The sequence below is a fragment of the Agelaius phoeniceus genome, chromosome 3 (genome assembly GCF_051311805.1).
Source record: "Agelaius phoeniceus isolate bAgePho1 chromosome 3, bAgePho1.hap1, whole genome shotgun sequence".
Lineage (NCBI taxonomy): Eukaryota > Metazoa > Chordata > Aves > Passeriformes > Icteridae > Agelaius > Agelaius phoeniceus.
In genome coordinates this window covers 31,573,545-31,593,921 of record NC_135267.1, presented here as the reverse complement: position 1 = coordinate 31,593,921, position 20,377 = coordinate 31,573,545, and the positions used below count along the sequence as shown (strand labels likewise).

Here is a 20,377-nt window from a genome sequence, read left to right as displayed (position 1 = left end):
GTCATTTTCAGCCCTCAGCAGTGGAAGAGAGACAAATTTTTGTCTTCTTCAGCTAATGGCAACTTCATACCTTTGAAATGGTAACAGAATTCACTGTTGTCCATTGTGTCATGGTTTCTCACCATTAAGAATTACTCTTTTTGGTGTAATAAGCTCTCCATATTTTGGGGGCTTTTGAAACAGTTATTGCATTGTTGTAAAAGATCCTCTGATGCAGGGCTGTTATGAAGGATAACCTGTGTGACTTAGTGGAGAGGAAATGCTTTTGTGAACAAGATAATTTAAGAACTTAGGAAGAACTAGGGTTCTTCCAATTTGTGATTAATAAATATCAAGCACCTTCACTTTTTAAAGGTTTATTCCTTTTAGCTTGAAGAAATGTTTCTTGTATGATTAATTGTAGCAATTAATTAGTTGTGGGAATTGGTGACTTCTTAGATTTGATTCATGCACATAGTGAATTGGGACATCTGTGAAGTGTGGAAATGAAAGAATCAGAATGATGGTGAATGTTTTCTTGACAGAAGTGTTAAGCATTCATTGGGAAATAAGCAGAGTCTATATTTTGTTTAGGTAGTTAATATTTTTTCATGGTAGCATAGAAGGCTATTGTGTACTGTACATCTGGGCTTCATCTTACTTTTTATTCTCTCTGTACTTCTGGCCTTGTGGGAAGATAAACAAGATGTTTGTTTAGGATTTTTGTATAAAAATAGCCTTGTTTTAGTTAAAGCTTTCATGTGCAAAGGGTAATAATGTTAATCTGCTTGGGTTGCCTTGAAGTTTATTCTTCATTATTAAAAGACACTTAACAAGTCAAAATGAAGATTCCCTTTGGGATATTCCCCTTACCCTGCTGTCTGAATTTCACATATCATACCAACTTCTGTATGAAGATAACACAGGACAGGTAGAACTGAATTTGGAGCTCTGACTTAGCTTCAGTTGTGCTTCTTATCTTACTTGTTAGGTAGGACCTCTTTGGTGCCAATTGTTTACACATCCAACATATTATAATAAGTGTACATGAAAGACTTGCTAGAAGGGTTTCAAGTGGACAGCATCCTGGGGCATGGGTGTAGGATGGATGGGTGTGGTGGCTTGTTTTGAGCCAAAGCCTGCAATTCTTGTAGTACAAATTCTTGCTAGAGTTCACATGTGAGTCTCAGACAACCCCCAGCACAACTCTGCCTTTTATGCATGATTTTGAGCACATCACTGTCATCTCTATATTCTTGAAAATGATGTTTTATGATTCTTTTTGCACAATGGATTGATTTCTTCCTCATGCCACTTGTGTTTATCCTTCCTTCTAGTGCAAAGGCTACAAACTGGTTGTAGAACTGTGAGCTTGGGATTTTAGTATTCTTGCAATTGCTAAAAGTTATAAGAATTTTTGAAGACTTTTAGCTACAGGTATTCCAGTACTCTGCCTCCTGTGCATCTGATGTCTAATGTGCTTTTTGGAACAAATCCTCTGTGCCTCAGGCAGGTATCAACTGTCTTCACATGCCACAGTTCCTTAGAAATAAGGAACATTACCTAGATAAAACATCTTGCATCTACAAGGGAAACACATTTTTCTTTAAAGTACATTTTTCAGCTTTGTCACTCTCATTTTACCCTCATGTATACCAGCTTTCATCAGAATAGGAGATGAGGCAATTCTGCATCTCTAATTAGAATTTTCTCAAAGCTGACTTCAGTACAAAAACTCATCAAAGGCTTTTGATAACACAGGAGACTGTGTTACAGGGCTTTTTTTCCATGACTTTTCTTAAGGAAATAGTTAATTTAACGTGGGACTGAGGTCTGATACCACATAAAGTTACAAAGTGATCAACTTTGTGTTTGAATTAGTTCTTCCCTCTCAGTGGAGAAAAGTTATAAAAATTATGCTACAATGAAATGGGGCATGTTTTTTTTATGTGTTGTAGTATTATTTTACCATGAACAAAATATTTCATGTGAAAAATATTGAGCTCTCATGATCTACAAGTGCATAGATAATTGGTTGGAAGATTTGAAAAGGCAACTTGTAAACACTAGAGCTGACCAAAAATCTTTTATGCTTTTGGACACTATACATGACAATAGTCATACTGATACACCTAACAAGGATTATTACTTTCATCACATTTTATGCCATATAATTTATATCAGATAGCCTGTGCAAAGCCTAAACTTATTTTAGATGTGTTATTTTATATAATTATGACATTTCAAAAAAATTTTGCTTTCCTTTCCAAAAAGTCATCACCTAACATCTCAATTTATATCTCTGTAAGCCTGAATTTACAAAATACCTCTGCTTAGAGAACAACAGCCTAAAAACTTGACCATGAAGTTTAATTACTCCTTTAAACAAGTAATAGCAGAAAGCCTTAAATCCACATTCAGTGTTTATCCTCAGCAAGTGACATGGAGCTGTGCAGTGCCATTGATACAGCAGAAGGATGGGATGCCATCAAGAGGGACCTCGACAAGCTGGAGAAGTGGTACCATGAGAACCTCATGAGGTTCAACAAGTCCAAGTACAAGGTGCTGCACCTGGGTCAAGGCAATCCCAGATACAAGTACAGACGGGAGAGAAACTCATTGAGGGCAGCACTGCTGAGAAGGACTTGGAGGTTCTGGCAGACAAACGCTGGACATGAGTTGGCAATGTGGCAATGTGTCCCTGCAGTCCGGAAAACCCATCTGCACCCTGGGCTACATCCAAAGCAGCTTGAGCAGCAGGGCAAGGGACAGGATTCTTCCCCTCTACTCTGCTCTCGTGAGACCCCACCTGGAGTGCTGCTTCCAGCTCTGGAGTTCTTAGCACAAGGCACACGTGGACCTGTTGGAGCAAATTCAGATGAAGGCAACAGAGATGATCAAAGGGATGAAGCCTCTGTCCTGTAGAGACAGGCTGAGAAAGCTGGGTTTGTTCAGCATGGAGAAGAGACAACTCCAGGGAGAGAGGTGATGCCTAAAAGGTGACTTCTTACACAGACAGTGACAGAACAAGGGGTAGCAATTTTAAAGTAAAAGAGGGAAGAATAAAATTGGACATCAGGAATACATTCTTTACTGTGAGGATGGTGAGACACTGGGAACAGGTTGCCCAGAGGAGCTGTGGGTGCCTCGTCTGTGGAAGTGCTCATGGCCACATTGGGTGGGACTTTGAGCAGCCTGGTCTAGGAGAAGGTGTCCCTGCCCATTCCAGGGGGCTGGAACTGCATGATCTTTCAGGTCCCTTCCAACAGAAACCATTCAATGATTCTCTGTGAAGAATTACTCATCTCGGAGTACTAGCTAATGGTAGACATAATGCACATGCAAGTTGGGGTGAGGCATCTTGCCTCTCCAGGTTTAGAGTTACAACAGAAGTATTTTCATTTCCATAACTCATAGTTATATATTTTTAAAACCCCTAAGAAAACAAACACACACAAAACCCCCAAAACTCAAACCTACAGACTTCTAGAGATGAGAACAAGGGAAGAAATCTGCTCATCTATCTGCATTACTTCATTTCTATCAATGAAAGGCCTTCTGTGTTTGAAATGGTTCTTTTCTCAGTAAAGACTTGTGGTTCTTTGTAATTTGGGTTTATTTCAGACTGTGTATTTGCCTGCCAAAGTCCAAACATAGATGCCTGTGTTACTTCTCATTGTCTGACTTAGCTGTCTTGCAGTAATCATACAGATGTAATGCAACTTTACGTAAAGGTTTTCGGAAGTATTAATGGCACTTGTTATTCCTCCCTCCACACAAATTGCTGTGGTTTAAATGTATTAATATATGTAATTGTGTAAATATAATTGTGGAAATATAATCACAAATATTATTATAATTTCTAATTATAATGTTCTCCATCAAAAGTTCTTCAAAATACTATAAATATACTCAGCTTTTTATATTGATAGCAATGTCTGTGAGATTCTCCTCTTTGAAATATAGACTTGTTGGGCTGTTTTCCTTTTAGAGAAGGAGCTATCTTCTGTTATGTGTCATTCCTTTTGCATATTTGAGTTCTTGAAGGCTGAATTTAGTTGTAACTTCAGTATGCTCATGAGGTTTTTCCTGGGCACAGGCTGTCGTCAGCAGCTAACTTTAGCAGGTTATTGCAGGTAAAACAAGGAAAAACAGGCTGGTTTTAACATGGGTAAGAGTGGGTTTGGGTTTCTTTTCTATTTTCAGCTTTATTTTTAAGCACTTTTTTACTTCTTTCACCAGAGTGTTTGGACAGAATATATTTCCATCTGTCTTAGGTAAACCTTAAAATACTTCCAACTCCTTGATTTCTGTATGCTGTCAGCTGCAGATTCTGCAGACCTTTCTGGGCTGTTCTGCCTCTCTCACCACTACCAGTGCCAGCTTGAAGCAATGCTGTCCAGTAAACAACTTGTAATCCAGGGTGGGGAAGGAGGAAAGTGTAGTTACATTTATTCATGGTATAAAAACCATTAGGGTTGTGAAAGCACACCTTAGAGTCTTCCAGTGCAGCTCAGCTGCCACTCTGAAAGCCACATGGTGCTTACTGTGGTACTTGCACCCTGCCATAACTCATACTGTTATCACTGACAGATCACTGATTTCTCACACCAGTGTTGTTGATGAGCAGTGAAGCATGGAAGCTGGTAAAGCTTCAGGAATCCAAGTGATAAAGATCATGGCAGAAATACATGAGCATAGTACAAAACTTCACTGTAGAGAGACCCTGCTTTCTGCTTTTCAGCTCTACTTCCATTGCCTTACACTCCTGTCTCCCTTGCTGTTCTCAAGGTGTGTATGTCAGAATTGTACAACCTTGCCCATTGTGTCAGTAATGCTTTCCCATTTCCTGCTACTGCTTTCATAGTCTCCTTGCCATAAGCAGGATGTTCAAAGTGTACATTCTGAGCCTTTCCTTGTTCATGGTCCTTGGAATCTGGAGGAAACAGTATCTGCTTGTTGCTGTTGGTTCCAAACCAGGAGTAAGGAGCTCAGGCTCTGACAACAGAAGTCTGCTGGATTCCAATTAAAGAGGGTTGGTTTTGCCTTTATTTTTTAACATCCTTTTCCTGTAGGTTCCTTTTCAACTTATTCCGCTATTTCCTTGAACTCCACAGATCTTTTCTTGACATTTCATTTACCTCCATTCTTTGCTTTCAATCACTGGCTTCAAGTGTTGGAGATCATAAATGGAGACTCACAGAGACATGTTTAGCATAGGCTGCTGCTTGTCATCCACACCTCTATTGCATCACATTTTCTTGGGCTGGGCAAAATGCCTACGATGCACATCTGGCACACTGTTCGAGGAATTCCAAGTACCAGATGAATCCCAAGGCTGGAGCTGGCTACCACAGTATCATGTTGTTGCACATTTGTGGAACCAAAATTGCATTAATCTCTTTAATTCTAGTGCCAAATTGAAATTTCTTGGTTAGGCCCTTTTCCAGTGCAGCACAGCCTTGTTTTTCAGGTTTCTCCTTCCCATTAAAATGATGTTCTTTAACTTTCCTTGACTATGCGAATTTTCATGTTTGTAAATGTACATAATTTTGAATGTTCTCTGTTCATATAAGCCTTTTAGCATTGATGTTCCTGATGTAGCCATGGGTATTTGCAAATCAGCTATGCCTTAATGTATTCTTGGGCTGTTTCTATACGTTTTAGTGAAGTGAAAGCAAAGACTGAATGGGGCTCATAGAGGTATTTGTCATTGTTTTCCTTCTTTTTGTAGCTAAAAAAACCCACAAAACCACTTTTCACCAAATACTTCAAAGCTCAAACATGCATGGGCAGCATATGTGTGAAATCTGCATGTGAGTCTTTGTCTCCCCTTTGTCATCTGTTCTTTGAAACTGTACTTTTGATGTTTGGGTTCTTGTAATGCCACTAGGCTTTATTTCATCTGTTCATATTCAGCATAATTTTGATTGTATCAGAATTAGTTATAGCTTTTAAGTAAAAAGGCTTTATTTATTCTTTAATGCACCTTGCTCAGATAATTTCACCAAATGTTCAGCCAGCAAATTATTACTGTTAGTCAGAATGTAAATTAGAGGCTGACGCACTTGCCTCATCAGCTTACAAATTAAGCAGTTAATCAATTTTGGTGTGATATTCCCCCATGGGATTTGTGTTGCTGACTCACATATGCTCAATATCTTCTCCTTTCAACAACAAGCAGGAGTGCAAATGAAGCTTGCTCCCAGCTGAGCATTCTCTGGTCACGGCATTCCAAATCCATCAGTCAGTGTATCCTCCTGATAGATGTTATTGTCTTATTGCTCCTGGTTGCCTCTTTCCTGAGCAGTGCTTGAATACAAACCAGACAATTAGATATGCATACTTAAAAGCTAATAGTGAAGACAGTGCTACAGGGTTATTACGTATGTTATTGATGGGGTAAACGGAACACGGAAATTCTGCTTATGTCTAAATATTTCATACAGTATTTTTGTTAAAAAGCAGATATGTCTGTAGGATTTTTTCAATAAATTTGTGATATTAAATGAATTTCTAAGGAACTAATTTTGCAAACTAAATCCTAAGGCAAGCTTAAGGGAGAAGAGGATAATTTGATAGATGAACAGAAACAGAAATAATTTTTGAGGTCACAGAAATCCTACTTACAATTTGGTCTGTTTACTGAGTGATTAAAATAAATAGAAGCAAGAATTTACTCCTCTGCCTTCACTCTAATATTTCTTTTTATTTCTTTTGTATTTTGGGACAGATGCCACCATTGCACCACAGTGCAAAACCTCTATGTCCTTTTTTTTTGAAGTGAATAGTTTTGAATTGTTTGACAAAGTTGTGCTATTTTTGATTTGCTAGGGTTTTTTTTACTAAAAAACCCAATAATTTTCTTTGCCTTTGGACAAAGTTTTATGAAATTGATTGATATAAAATTAAATGGTGAGAGTCAGGCCTCAGCCATACTATATATATACTATATATTGAACCATTAAACTGCCTTTTTAGTGTTGATTGTTGACTCTGTCCTTGTATAATCCTGAACTCTGTTGACAAAATCCTGAGTGTGGCAAAGCCCAAGAGGGAAAGCCAAGCTTCACCCTTTCCTTGGTGATAAAAATACTATATTTCTTCTGCTGTGGTTCTAGCATTCACCAAAATGGGAGTCGAGCCAGGCCTTATCAGGCATCATATTATACATAATTGAGGTCAGGGTGTGGATTTGTTTGGGTTTGTTTTTTTTTTTTTAAAAAAAAGGTCATCAGTTCCTCAAGGCTCCTGTAGGCATCCTGCCAGTTCCTTGGTATCTAGACAACGTTATGGAAGTAAATAAAGGAACTCAAAGTGAGCCACTGGGGAAAGAATCATATGGTTACCACTTTGAGTAACTGTGTTGGTTTGCAGCAAGAAAGTGTTTAATCAGGTGGCTTATTCATCCTGCCCGTTGTTAAAACCTCTCTGTGCCTTTTTTGCTTGCCAATTAATGTCACTTTAATTTTCATACTTGCTACTGTCTACATTAAAATCTTACTTGCAGCCATTCTCTGCAAGGTGGAGCTTTGAGCTCTTCAGTTAGTGGCATGTTCAACCTCTTTCTTTTTTGTACTTCTCTTGTGCTTTAGAAATATCACCCATTTCTTAGCTTCTGAAAGTGCACAAGTCTAGCCACATGCAAAGTAATTGGCAGAATGCTGTTGTCAAATCCACCTGCTGTGTCTTAGTTCAGAAAAATAATCCTGCATTACTTTAGTCTGTGGCAGGAAGGGAAAAAGCAAGGGATAATGGACGAGTGAATTCCTGTAACTACCCAAAGAATGCAGAAGAAAAGCTACCCAAGCAATGCAGAAGAAATGATGCAGGAAACAAGTAATACAGGGAGAAAGTGAAGTTTCTGATGTTGGTTTGAGGATGAGAAGTTAAGTTTTCCTGTGCTTGCTCTTGTAGAGTACAGCTGGATGAATATCTCTCCAGTTTCTCCATTCCCTGGTGATAAAGGTACCCCACACCATGCAGGACAAAAAAAAAAAAAAAAACAAACACCCAAACCCCACTTTTGACTAGAGCAGGTTGCTCAGAGCAACCAGTTATTTATTGAGAAGTGAAGGAACAGTGAGGTAGTAACAGTATTACTTTTGCTGAATCCTGAAATTCAACTTCAAATTGTCTTCAATTAAATAGTAGCTTCTATGTGCACAGTGGCATGCACACAGTGTTTTCTGGTAACCATCAAATCTTTCTGCAGCAATTTTGAATCTTAAGTCTGAAAATGCTTACAAAAACTGTGTTGTGATTTTATATTTTTTCCTCACTGTATTATTCCTGTTAGCAGACTTTCAGGTCTGAAAACACCTCATTTTCTTAATGAATTTAGCTAAGGGATTTCTCTTCTAATGTGTATGAAATATGAGCTGCCTTTTTTTTTCTAGTAGTAGGAAGAATAATTGGAGATGCTTTGCAAATTCTGAGATTAGCCAAAGAGAAGCAAAGGGGAGGAAGGAATGCATGGGTAAACAAGGAAGAAGAGTATGAGAAGAGCACAGATGTTTATTTTATTTCTCTAATCTAGAAGCTGGATAATGCTTTGCTCAGTATTTTTTTTTAACTCCCCAGTGTTTTCATCTCCCCAGTGTTTTTTATCTCCAGTGTACAGGTCTTATTTTCATTGTCTTAATCACTTTGCTAGGAGTCCTGCATGGTCAGGTGCATAACTGTCCATTTTACCACAGTCTAATCTCACAGAATCATGTGAAAAATTAAGTACCATGAAATGTGTGTTTTGGGTAGACTGGGTAGGTGACCCTTCCCAAACTTGAGACCTCTAGACTTGCAAAGTATCTTAAGTGAAAACTTATATGTAGAAATGTTCCGTTGATTTTGCAAATGGACATGCACTGTGTATTACAATGTTAATTATTACTTACAAATTGTAATATGCTAGGTTTATTCTTTGTGCCTTCTTGAGCAGAACGGTGTTGCAATATGCTTTTTGGGACTGCCTCAATTTATCTCCGTACAAAACCAGAAATTTTTTTTTTCTCTTACGACATGCTGGTCATGTTTGCCCTCTGACCTTGAAAATGCAGTGTGAAGTACAAAAACAGAGGTAAAGGAGACATTTAATTCACCCCAGTTTGTTAATCTACCAAAAGCAATTGTGAGTTCATGTTTTATTTGAGCTACACTGCCATGTAGCCAGATTCCAGCCTGGGGAAGCCTTCCAGCCACAGAAGAAATTCATGTTCAAAACTCTTGAAGCAGTTCGACAATTTTAGTACTGTAACAGTCAGAGAAAATTAACATGCCAAGAACTTTTCAGAATATCCTGAGCCCTTAGAGCTCCACCTTCTCCTATCCTTTCACACTCAGAGTCTTGACTATGATCTTCATTTTCTGAAAAGAGAAGGGATTATTAGGAGATAGAATTAATATTTCTACTCTGCTAACTGCAGTGTGGTTTAGAGTCTTTCGCATTCTATACATTTCCTTTTGTTCCCAGAGAGGCTGATATTTCTGCACAGCCTTCTGATGACTGATGTCACTTCAAACTCTCCAAGCTTGTACCTGCTGCATCTTCACCAAAGCCAAATGTTTCTTCAAGCTGCTTCAGGGGACACTAATCCAGAGATTCAGCTTTCAAAATCTCTCTTGTTCTTGGAATCTGCCATTTTGCTTGGAGAACATACCAGAGGAATATTCTTCTCTTTGAAAAATGGAGGTGTATCATATTCTAGCCATGGGAGCCTGGACAGAAACCTGGCTGACTTGCTGCTATGTGCTTCACTTGGTCTGAGCTGAATTGCTCTCTAAGCTTTATTGATGTAACTTTAAAATGTATTTAGTCCTCACCTTCTTGGTTTTAGGTGGGAATGTTGTCCAGAGTGAAGAGGTGAATGAATGTTCAGGGAATGCCAATTAAAAAAATAATTCACTTTTGACTGAATGTTGTTTCTCTATGCACAGTGTTTTTTATATGTTTGTGAATTTAGGAAGAGTATTAGAATTTTATGGGAATGCTGTCACTAATTTTTTCAGAGATGTGATGTGAGACTAGATGCATCTTTGGTCTGGCAATATATTTATGTGTTAGTTGGACAGTTTGGTTCTACTATGCTTGAAAATAGTGTTGTTATGTTCAGACAGGAAAACAAGAATAATTTAGGTAACTCTGAGGGATTTTAGTAGATGTAACAATCAAGACTAACTCTTACCTTTTTAACTGCACTAAGGCTTCTTTTTGCAGATCTACAGGTGAAACATTACTATGTCTACATAAAATGGTATTTATCATGTTGCAGAATACTAATAATTTATAGTACTTGATTCTGTCTAGTCAAGTAGATATCCTAAACTAACCATATTTCTTTCATTTCTTTCAGTGAACAACCCTATACCTTCCAACCTGAAATCAGAAGCGAAAAAGGCAGCTAAAATACTACGAGAATTTACAGAAATAACTTCCAGAAATGGACCAGATAAAATCATACCACGTGAGTAAAGAAAATGCTTTGATTCAGCTAAAACCTTCAGCACTCCCTGTGTTGCAGTCATGCTGTTTTTACCAATTCCCTCTGTTTCCACTGACCACAACTTAGAGATGAATGAAAATTTCGGATGCTATAACTTCTTTGAATATATTTTGGAAGTAAAGGGTTTCAGTTTGCTGTATTATTGGCAGCTGTTACTTACTGAGAGAGATCTTTTGAATGTTTACTGCTACAAGGTACCTGCATTGGAAGGCTTCCCCCAGGATGGACAGACTGTCTTATGCTCAACCTATAAATGTATGTTAAGAGAGAACCTGGCCTAGTAGCTCTAGCTCTTGAATATCTGTGTTGATTAGAATTAGCTAGATGAAAATAAGTTGAAGCAAAGAAATCAGGGTGATTTTGATACTGGTTCAGCACTCTTATTTGCTGCTGTCCTCTTCATTTTTGCAGTTACTCTGTGTTTCTCCTAGTGTCTTCCTCCACCTGGTGTTGCTGGTTGTGGTTTTAAGTCCTTAACTGTTATGTTCTGGAAGGTCTGCAATAAGATTTGCAGTATGATGACACATCAATATTTGCCACTGTCTAACAATACAAGCTTATTAGGCTGCTCTGTTGCTGTGATTTAAATTTTGAACTCCTCCAAAAATTTGTGGAGACATGGTTGTCAGTTATTCACTGCCTGTTTCCTCTTTATCTTGCCAAGGGTACACACAAAGTGTGTGGCACTAAACAAACTAATTCTGTACAAGCTAATCAGGACTGGTGGAGCAGTTTGGCAGTGTATAGATTGTCACAGGCTAATGTGACCTGCAGCTAGGTTTGCAGTTCACTGTGGTGGAGGTGTCGTTATTAGTTCAACTTTTTTTGCAGTTTTCTTTCAGCTTTTGCTTCGATTATTTGACTTTTGTGTTCATATTTGTTAAATATTGAGTTTTGTTTTCCCCTTCTCTTAGAACTTCTCTTACAAGGTCTTGAATAAATGATTTTGCTGTTTCAGCTCACGTAATAGCTAAAGCCAAAGGCCTTGCAGTTTTGTCTGTTATCAAAGCTGGATTTTTGGTGACTGCTCGAGGTGGAAGTGGAATTGTATTAGCTCGTCTTCCTAATGGAAGTAAGTGGATATTTTCCTTTTGTACTTCATGAGAAGTTAATAAAAAAAGATAAAAATATATTTTTTCATTATTCTTTTTACAGCATAAAACAGGAGATGTGTGATGAGTCAGGCAAGTAGGTGACAGGTGACAGTGTTTGGTGTGAATGCTGTTTTCAAGTCTTTGTACCTTTGTTTGACCAAATGTAAATCTTTCCGTATCTTTGTGGAAAACAATGAAATATAAAAGTACATAGTATAAAATTGATTACAAAAATTGACTATATCTGATTATGAAGTATATGATAAATAATTTTTAATGAGGAATTGTTTAGATTGTGAGTGTTTGTATTTCTTAAATCCTTTCCTATAGGATAAAGCATTATAGTTATGATTCTACTGTAGTGGTTTTGAACATAGTTTTAAATGGAGAATTTGTTAGCGTATTTAACAGTAATAATGAAGTGAGTATTTCTTGTAATATATGGTTAAAATTCTGTAAATTTATCTTGTTTTACACAACAGCCTGGTCTGCTCCCTCTGCAATAGGAATTGCTGGTCTTGGAGGTGGATTTGAAATTGGAATTGAGGTATGGTTTTGCATTTGAAGTACTTGTTGGTAACTTTTTTTGCAAGAAATTAAAATACATTCACGAAGATCTAAATGTTAGCGAGATAGTAGAATCTACTTTCAAGTACAAAAATATTATTATGAAATCCATTTATGCAAGACAAACAAAAGAGGGGTTTTGATCCTATCAGTCAAATTGTTAGAAGACATTTAGATGAAAAAAAGTGACATGACACTAATTTCCATATTTCCACTTCTAGCAGACTGAATTTTTCACTTACAGAGAGCTTCCTGTCAGTGTTCCCATATAAGACAATTGAAGTTAATTGAAAAAGCATCCTATACTTTATAGTGTGTTAAATGCTTTGCTAAAGGGCACAGGGGCGCCTTCTGGCAAGCAACAGTGTAAAGAACTGGAGTAAAATGGCCTCCACTTAATGTTACTGTATTTCACACATTTCCCACTCACACTTGTGGTTACTGACGTGACCCTTCAGTTTGAAAGCACCAAAACTGGTGATACCTCTCCTGAAGGAATATTACAGAAAAGGAGCCAGTTCCAGCCAGCAGAAATGCTTAAGTAAAGGACTCCCATCATATTCAGAGAAACCCTGGTGAGCTGAGCCCCAACAGCGTTCTGCCTCTCCTTCCCATTTCTTCTTCCTCACAGCTCCTTCACTCTTGTATGTTTTCATCTTTTCTCTGCTCCCCATGCTAGCCTCTAGAGTCATCCTTCTCTTTGTTTAGCTTTTGTTCTGCTGATTCCCAAAGGAAATCAGAGTAACAATATGCTGCCAACAAGGTCTCTTGCAATAGGCATTCTGCTCTTCAGAAGAATCCATGTATGGATGATCTGGGTGATCCATGGCAGCCCCCAGTACATCTACAGCTAGCCAGCTATCCCTGTCCTGGCAGCCAGTCAGCCAGGACTCACATACTGAGCAATAGATCAATATTTTGTTCTCTCCTCATTGTTCACTGTGTGATCTCAGGCATTATTGCATGCACTTCTTAAAGGATGATGTGAATACAAAATCATTAATTTTTATGAGGAATTTTCATTGGTTTTCATGACTACAGGATCTGAATGCATTAAAAAGTGTTCAGTTTGAGCCCCAGAGTTTGTTTCGTTGTGGGCTTTGTTTGTTTTTTTTTAAGCCTCTTTCCTTTTAAGCCTCTTCATGTGTTTTGATTAATCTATGAAAATTTTCTGTTAATCATCCCCACCTAATAATTTAGATAATGTAGACATTTCCTATTGATACTGAATCAAAAAATTCCAATACAGAAGCTGTTTGTGAGAGAGGTTTTTCTCTGAGTAATACTGTGCCCTTCATTTGAAATTTTAGTCAGCTTACAAAATGCTGTTTCCTCACTGACATTATTATAACACAATCTTTTTCATTTCTTCTAGAAAATATATTACTCATGAGTGACTTAGGAGCCTACAGTCCCATTTCAGCATCCTTCTAGTCCTATATAAAGTTAGATGTTTTAGAAACTAGGTGAAATTTATTCCTGCAGGAGAGATTATATTTTATTCTATAGTTGTAGTCATACTTATGGATGTTTTTAAAAAACAAGACGGAGATCACACTTCAGAAGTCACAGTGACTTGGTACTTCAAATTAAGGACCAGCTTTAAATTTTATAAATGTTTTCCTTGAAGGCTTTCTCACTATGGATTAGTTTATCTTGAACAATGGATTCATCCTCTTAATGGGTAAGAGGAGGAAGCAGTATCCTGACAGATGTTCTCCCTCCATCCCCGGATGATCCACAAACTGCCCCTGTAGCCATCTTTTGTTTGGGATGGGGTGGAGGGCTAATAACAAAGACCTCTCTTATGCTGTATGTAATACTTCTAGGCCAGCCTTGTTTTGCAAATAATCTGGTATTTCCTCTTGTATTCCCTGCTGTCACTGTTTGGAATTTGGGGTAAGTTGAAAGTTTTTTTCTTGAACTTGGCTTTCAGTCAAGTCTATCAGATGAAAAATTAGGTGCAGTAGTCCTTGGGTATATTGCTACCTCTTCAATTATTAGGTTTAATAGGTTCTTGAAGCAACTGACTACATCTCATATTCAAATCTTAAAAAGTTAATTACTAATTCATATACACACACACAGATATATAAAACTCCTGTCATGAAAAAAGTTTTATCAATTGCACCTGTATCCTTTTTGCTTTTTATTCTTTGGACAGGACTTTTTGTTAAGTAAGTTCTGTCTTGCCTTTATTAGTTTAATTATTGAAAGATCAAAATTATTCACATCTGAAAATGTGCCTTCATAATTGCATAAGCCATGGAAAATAAGAAATTGTCAATTAGGAATTTTGAATTAACATAGAGTTTCTCTTATAGCTTTTGTTTCTCACATACTGAACATACCACCACTTTGAAAAAATCAATCCAATTTGATTTAAAAAGTAGTTGAAAGAATTTTTCATTCAAAATACCTTGCAGAAAAAGAATCAACTGTGTCATGGAAGCTGTTTGAAAATAATCCTTTACAAGAAAGGAAGATCATCTCCTGTGCTGTTCCTTCTTCTTAAAAAGTGTAGTACTTTTACTTGATATTTTATAGGTCTCAGACTTAGTGATAATACTGAATCATGAAAGAGCAGTAGAAGCTTTTGCCAAAGGAGGAAATCTTACACTTGGAGGAAATCTTACTGTGGCAATTGGACCTCTGGGGAGGTGGGTAATATGTTTTCCTAATAGTCATATATGGAAGATAATTTTTAAAAGCTACATTAATGTGGCATTTTTTTAATATGTTGCAGAACAGCCTGGGCAACATGTGTGCTGACTGGGCCATATTGTACTTGCCAATCACATTTTTTTCTTTTTTTCTTCTTTCCCGATTAAGTAATTTATTGGTGGAAGAAAAGTGTTCTGAGGTTTGTTCTCCTTTTGCAGGAGACTGTTTGGCTAGGCTCAATGAAGAGCACAGGTGCTTCTGTGCCTGATAGAACTATGATTTTTAGTAACATATGGGTCAGTGCTTTCTGTCACCACACATCTGCCCAACAGTAAACAAAATTATACCAAACAATTGCTTTGAAATCTTCAAGGGGTTAAGCCTGTTTACTTTGCAGGATGAGGTGAAATAATCACTGAACAATTTTACTTGGAAATGAGTCTTGTAAAACTGCTACTCCAACCTCCTGCTCAAACCAAGGTCTGTTATGATTTCAGATCAGGTTGCTCAGTCCTTTTTTCCAGTTGAAAATCCCCAATGAGGGAGACTGCTTGGTTCTCTGGGCAACCTGCTCTTCTGTTCAGCTCTCCTGCCTTACATCCAGTCAAAGTATTTCTTCATTCTGTTTATGTCAATAGTATTTTATTCTTCCTCCATATGCTGCTTTTAAGAGCCTGGCTTCATACTCTTGATTACCTTTCCCTAGATATTTGAAGCCTGCTGTTAGGTTTGCCCCAAGTCTTCTCCAGGCTAACCAATCCCAGCTACCTCAGACACTGCTTATGGAATATGTGCCTCCTTATGGCTATTCTTTTTATGATTATGAAGTTTTTACTGCTGGTTTTTAGTCTTTTCTAACAAAATAGAAGGATGATACTTATTGCACAGAAGAGAGAGAGAGAGATCTGTGGATCAGGGAAGGGTAGTGAATATCATCTACCCTATAAAGCTATTTCACTGTCCTGCAACATCTCTGTGTCCAAGCTGGGACATAGGTGTCAGGGTGGGAAGACAAGCAAACAGGTGAAGAACTGTATCCTCACATTAGAAGCGCAGTAAAATCCTTCATTTTATTTTTACCCTATTTTCTGTCTGAAAATAGGGTAAAAATAAAATGAAAGATTAAAAGAAAAAGACAATTGCTGTTCATGCTAGAAAACTGTATTAAAGAATATCCACCAAAACCTTTTCTTTCCAGAAACTTGGAAGGCGATGTTGCCCTGAGAAGCTCTGCTGCTGTCTACACGTACTGCAAATCTCGAGGGCTGTTCGCAGGCGTATCTCTGGAAGGAACCTGCTTAATTGAAAGGAAAGAAACAAATCGCAAGTAAGTTCTCTTAATATCTAAAAGGTTCAGTGAAAGCAGAGTGACAGAATTAACTAGGACACATTCACTTTGGAAAAAGTGCTTTTTGTGAAAACATACTATGTTAGTTGAGAATTTCTTGAGGGACAAGGGTTTCTTCAATTTAGACATCTTGCAATGGGTATTGAGATGATGCTAAATGTTTAGGGATCGTGTATCTGTGGCAAGTTGACCTTAGTTAGCTAGCCACCACATGCCAGCCCAGTTGCTTTGTCATTCCCCCTCCTCAACAAAATGAGAGGAGAAAAAGCATGATGATGAACTCATAAGTTGAGATAAAGGCAGTGAGATAACTTACCAATTGCTATTTCAGTCAAAAAAACTCCAACCTCATCAAGGGGAAATAAGTTTATTTTATTTTAAGTAAATAAGAGAATGGGATAATGAGAAATTAGAACAAATCTAGAAAGCAACACCTTTCCCCCACACACTTTCCATCTTACTGGGCTCCACTTCAATCACAGTTTCTCTACCTTCTCCTCCCAAGTGGTGCAGGAAAATGGGGGCTGTGGTCAGTTTACAAAATTTACAGCTTTGATATAGTTCTGTCATTTCTCAGCATATGATCAATAGGAAAAATCCAGGGCTAGGGATGGACAATAGGGAGCATCTACACAAAATGAATTTATCTAGAAGTTGAAACAGAATAATAATCAAATACCTGTAATCTTTATTTTTTTGTGTCAGGTTTTATGGGCAGGACATTCGTGCTAGTGCCATCCTACTTGGTGACGTGCCTTTCCCTGCTCAGGCAGATGATCTTTATGAAACTCTAGCATCCTTCACCGAAGTGTATGAAAATGAAGAGCAAAAAAATAATCCAGGAAAATCTGTAAGGGAACAAAGAAGGGTTTGTGTGCTTCTTTTTCACATAGGCTTTCCCTGTTCCTAAGCTGTTCCTAGTCAGTGTCAATGCTGATCTTCATGTGTAATTTTTAACTTCTCTGTTGGATGACTGAAGGCATAGCACTTATCAGTTACTGTATGGGGAACATTTGTACAAGTATTTCCCTGCTAGGCTCTTGGGAGCAAGAGTGTTGCTGGGTTTGCTTTGCATCTTTCAGAATAACAAAATCCTTGTTTTGTAATTGTGCATTATCAAATCTGAGGTGATGATTAGGAATGTTTGATCAAGTATTTTTAGTCAAGTTAATTGCAAATTGGATACTCTTAGTTTTCCTACTTTTTCTGTCTTCCATTCAAACAATCACATTTATAATGTAATACTGAGACTGTAGAAGATATTTTCTTACAGATGTTGATGTTTCTGATAGACAAGCATTTACTTTCAGCTTTGTTAAACCCATGGTGATTTACTTCAGTGTCATGTGTGTATCACTAGTGTTTAGTATGCTTTTTGAGTTCTTAAAAGTTCAGTGGAGAAAGAGTAATTTTAATTTTTTTTTCAGTGTAACTTGATGTACTTCTAGGCTCTGAAGTCACAATCTCTGTCCGGATATGATGCTATCTTTTTTAAAAAATTTTACACTTTAGGTAAATGAACGACCTGCTAGACCATCAACCAGACCAGAGCCACCTAAACCCACTGTTAGACCTACACCACCAGGTGAAAATTTTTGATAATGGCTAATTAATTCTCTTCATAAAATTAGAGCATTAAAGCTAATTAATACTATGCAGTCATTATAGCAGCTGCCTCTATAAAAATGTTTTTTAAATACTCTTCCTTGGACAAACACTGAATGCATGTTGATGTAGTGCCATGACTGATAAAGACTAAAGGATTTATTTTTTTGTTTTATATTAACAAACCTTTTCTCTCTGACAGATTTGCTATATAAACAGTATTTTTATAGTTGCAGAATCATGTAGTGATTCAAAGGAAATATTCATAGATACAGGATACATAGGAGTCTCACAGTACAATGAAACTTCTTAGTAAAAATAACAGTCCTAGAAACTGCTGGTCCAAGTTCTATAAACTTCTTTTTTCTGGAAACTGTAGTTTCCCTTTAGGTTGTCATTATCTTTTAATCATTAGAGTAGAGCAGAAGAGGCAGAATTTTGGCTCTTTAACAGTTTGTCTTTACAAAGTGCTTTCATTCAAAGTGAAGCTTTACTGTGCACCTTCTCTTGTTAACGTAATTCTCTGGTTAAGGATGGGAGGCAAAGTCTGTATTTCTTCCTTCTGCACTGGTTCCTAGCTAACTGCAATCATTTAATAGCTATTGAACTCTATCAGAAGAGCAGTATACAAAAGATAACAATATATGTTAGCATGTCATATAAGTCACTACTTTATTTTCTCTTTCAGCTAAAAAGAACACAAACAAACTTTATCCTGAACTTCCCAATGATTATGCATCTGGGGGTAAGTACTAAGCTTACACTTATTTTATTAATACAGTGTAGAATCTGAGAAGTCCTAAAAGTACTTTGAAGGATATGCAAAAATATTTGGCCATTGATATTTTTCTTTATTGTCCATATATTAAAAAGAGATTCAGGTCTTGTATGATCTCCTGAAAATATTTCATAAACATTAATCTTATTCCCTGGCTTTACATTCTAACAATGATGTTCTTTTTCTGAGCAGCACAAGTTCTTTTGGTTTATTCTCTAAGCTTGAAAAATGCACTTGGAGTAATAAAATTGTTTTATGTTACCACCTAATTGAAATGAAGAAGGAAGCTGATATAACAAGCTTCTGTCCAAGTCCTTATGCAATGTACTATAATTGCTATTTTAATTTTAAAAGTGCTTCCACAGATGATACCTGATTATGCTGGCATAAACACCAATTTACATGGCTTCTTCAGGCTTTTGTACTGAAATAACTCTCTGTTACACTAAAGATATTACTATTGATGCTCTTATGTTTAAAGCACTTTCAGCTCTTAACAGGAGAATCTTACTGTGCAGTAGTTGCATTCCATATTACATATATATATATATATATATATAATATGAATATGTACTTATATTTTCATGTATTGCATCCTCACTTGAAAATAAAATTAAGCAAAATACCTCTTTTTTACTTCTGCGAGTAGAGCTAAAATTGAGTTTGATAATAGATCACAATGAAAAGTCTATTTCAGGCAAAGTGTAATTAGAGCTTTTCACTAAAAATTAACATAAATTATGTGTCTTTGTCTTTACATTCTTTTTCATATCTTCTCTTCATATATGTTCTTGATATGTGTGTCTGTAGAAGGGGCCAAGATAGCAGTATCTTAAGCTGAGCTGTCAATGTGACTTCTGCAGATTAGAGACTTACCAAGAATCAAGATTTGTTATTGTGTTATAGGACTTCTACAAGGAAAAGAAGGATGACTCTAGTGGTCTGTACACAATAGCTGTCATGCAAGAGAGGAAAACTGGTCTTCTGGCCATTAAAACTAAGCTTTCCCAGTCTTACCAAAGCCCTGGCCAACTGAGAACAGGTTTCTAAAGCTTGCACCCATTTGCTATATTGAAGGGAGTGTTCTTCTATTCAGTTGCAAGCAACAAGGTAAAAATATTCCAGAGCCATCTGTTGAATGGCTTTCAAGATTCTTTGAAGTCAAGATATAGACTCAGTCTGCTACTGGGGATTTCTAGCAGTTTCTGGGAATATACAAGTTTTTCTTTAGGAATACAGGCGGTGGGGGCAGTAGGATCTTGTTTAAATGATGGCATAGTATATTTGGCTTTCTGTTGCAGATTACATTTCCATAGGTAACAGTTCAAATGCTTTCTGGATCCACAGAAATACTCTGTACTTCTAAGGGCTGAAGCTTTTTTCCTTCTCACAGAGGGCAATTAAGGTTGAAGTCAAGAATCACAGTCCCTTTCACAAAGAGTGTATTAATGCTGGGGGATGAAATAGAAAGAGCCATAAGGCCATATCTCCTGTCAATGATCTGTTTCTGCCTATTTATAGTCCAAATTACTTCAACAGAGCTGCCTAGCAGCTATAGGACATGCATGTCAATCTTTATTGCAGGAGTAGTTGCTGCAGCAGATCTTCTACAGTGATCTGTAAAAGACATATTCAAAATTTTTTGTGTCATCCTAGTTTTAAAAATAAATATAGATAGGCAATAGAAGAGTGAATTAATCCTATTTTTAGGAAGCTATGTGTTAGGTATAATGGCTGGGGTGGAGGTAGGTTTTGATGTTCAGCAACAAGTTTAAGTGGGTTGCAAGTAATAAGGATTTGCCTTTGGTTGGGGAAGGGGCAACTTGGCATTGAGTTACCAGCA

The 20,377-nt window shown here is 37.2% G+C and overlaps 1 protein-coding gene across 5 annotated transcripts in view; it reads left to right on the top strand.

The window, feature by feature from the left end:
• SH3YL1 (SH3 and SYLF domain containing 1) overlaps positions 1-20,377 on the top strand; it is a 44,340-nt gene that overhangs the window by 1,856 nt on the left and 22,107 nt on the right. For 2 of the 5 annotated variants that reach the window (XM_077175019.1, XM_077175018.1), the window contains exons 2-9: positions 10,329-10,439; positions 11,437-11,550; positions 12,055-12,119; positions 14,687-14,799; positions 16,002-16,130; positions 16,857-17,019; positions 17,664-17,736; positions 18,445-18,501. In XM_077175019.1, the coding sequence (XP_077031134.1) occupies positions 10,329-10,439; positions 11,437-11,550; positions 12,055-12,119; positions 14,687-14,799; positions 16,002-16,130; positions 16,857-17,019; positions 17,664-17,736; positions 18,445-18,501 (825 nt within the window). Of the gene's footprint in view, positions 1-10,328; positions 10,440-11,436; positions 11,551-11,633; positions 11,667-12,054; positions 12,120-14,686; positions 14,800-16,001; positions 16,131-16,856; positions 17,020-17,663; positions 17,737-18,444; positions 18,502-20,377 lie in introns of those variants that run through there. The other 3 variants (XM_054629755.2, XM_077175020.1, XM_077175021.1) reach the window with 3 other exon arrangements.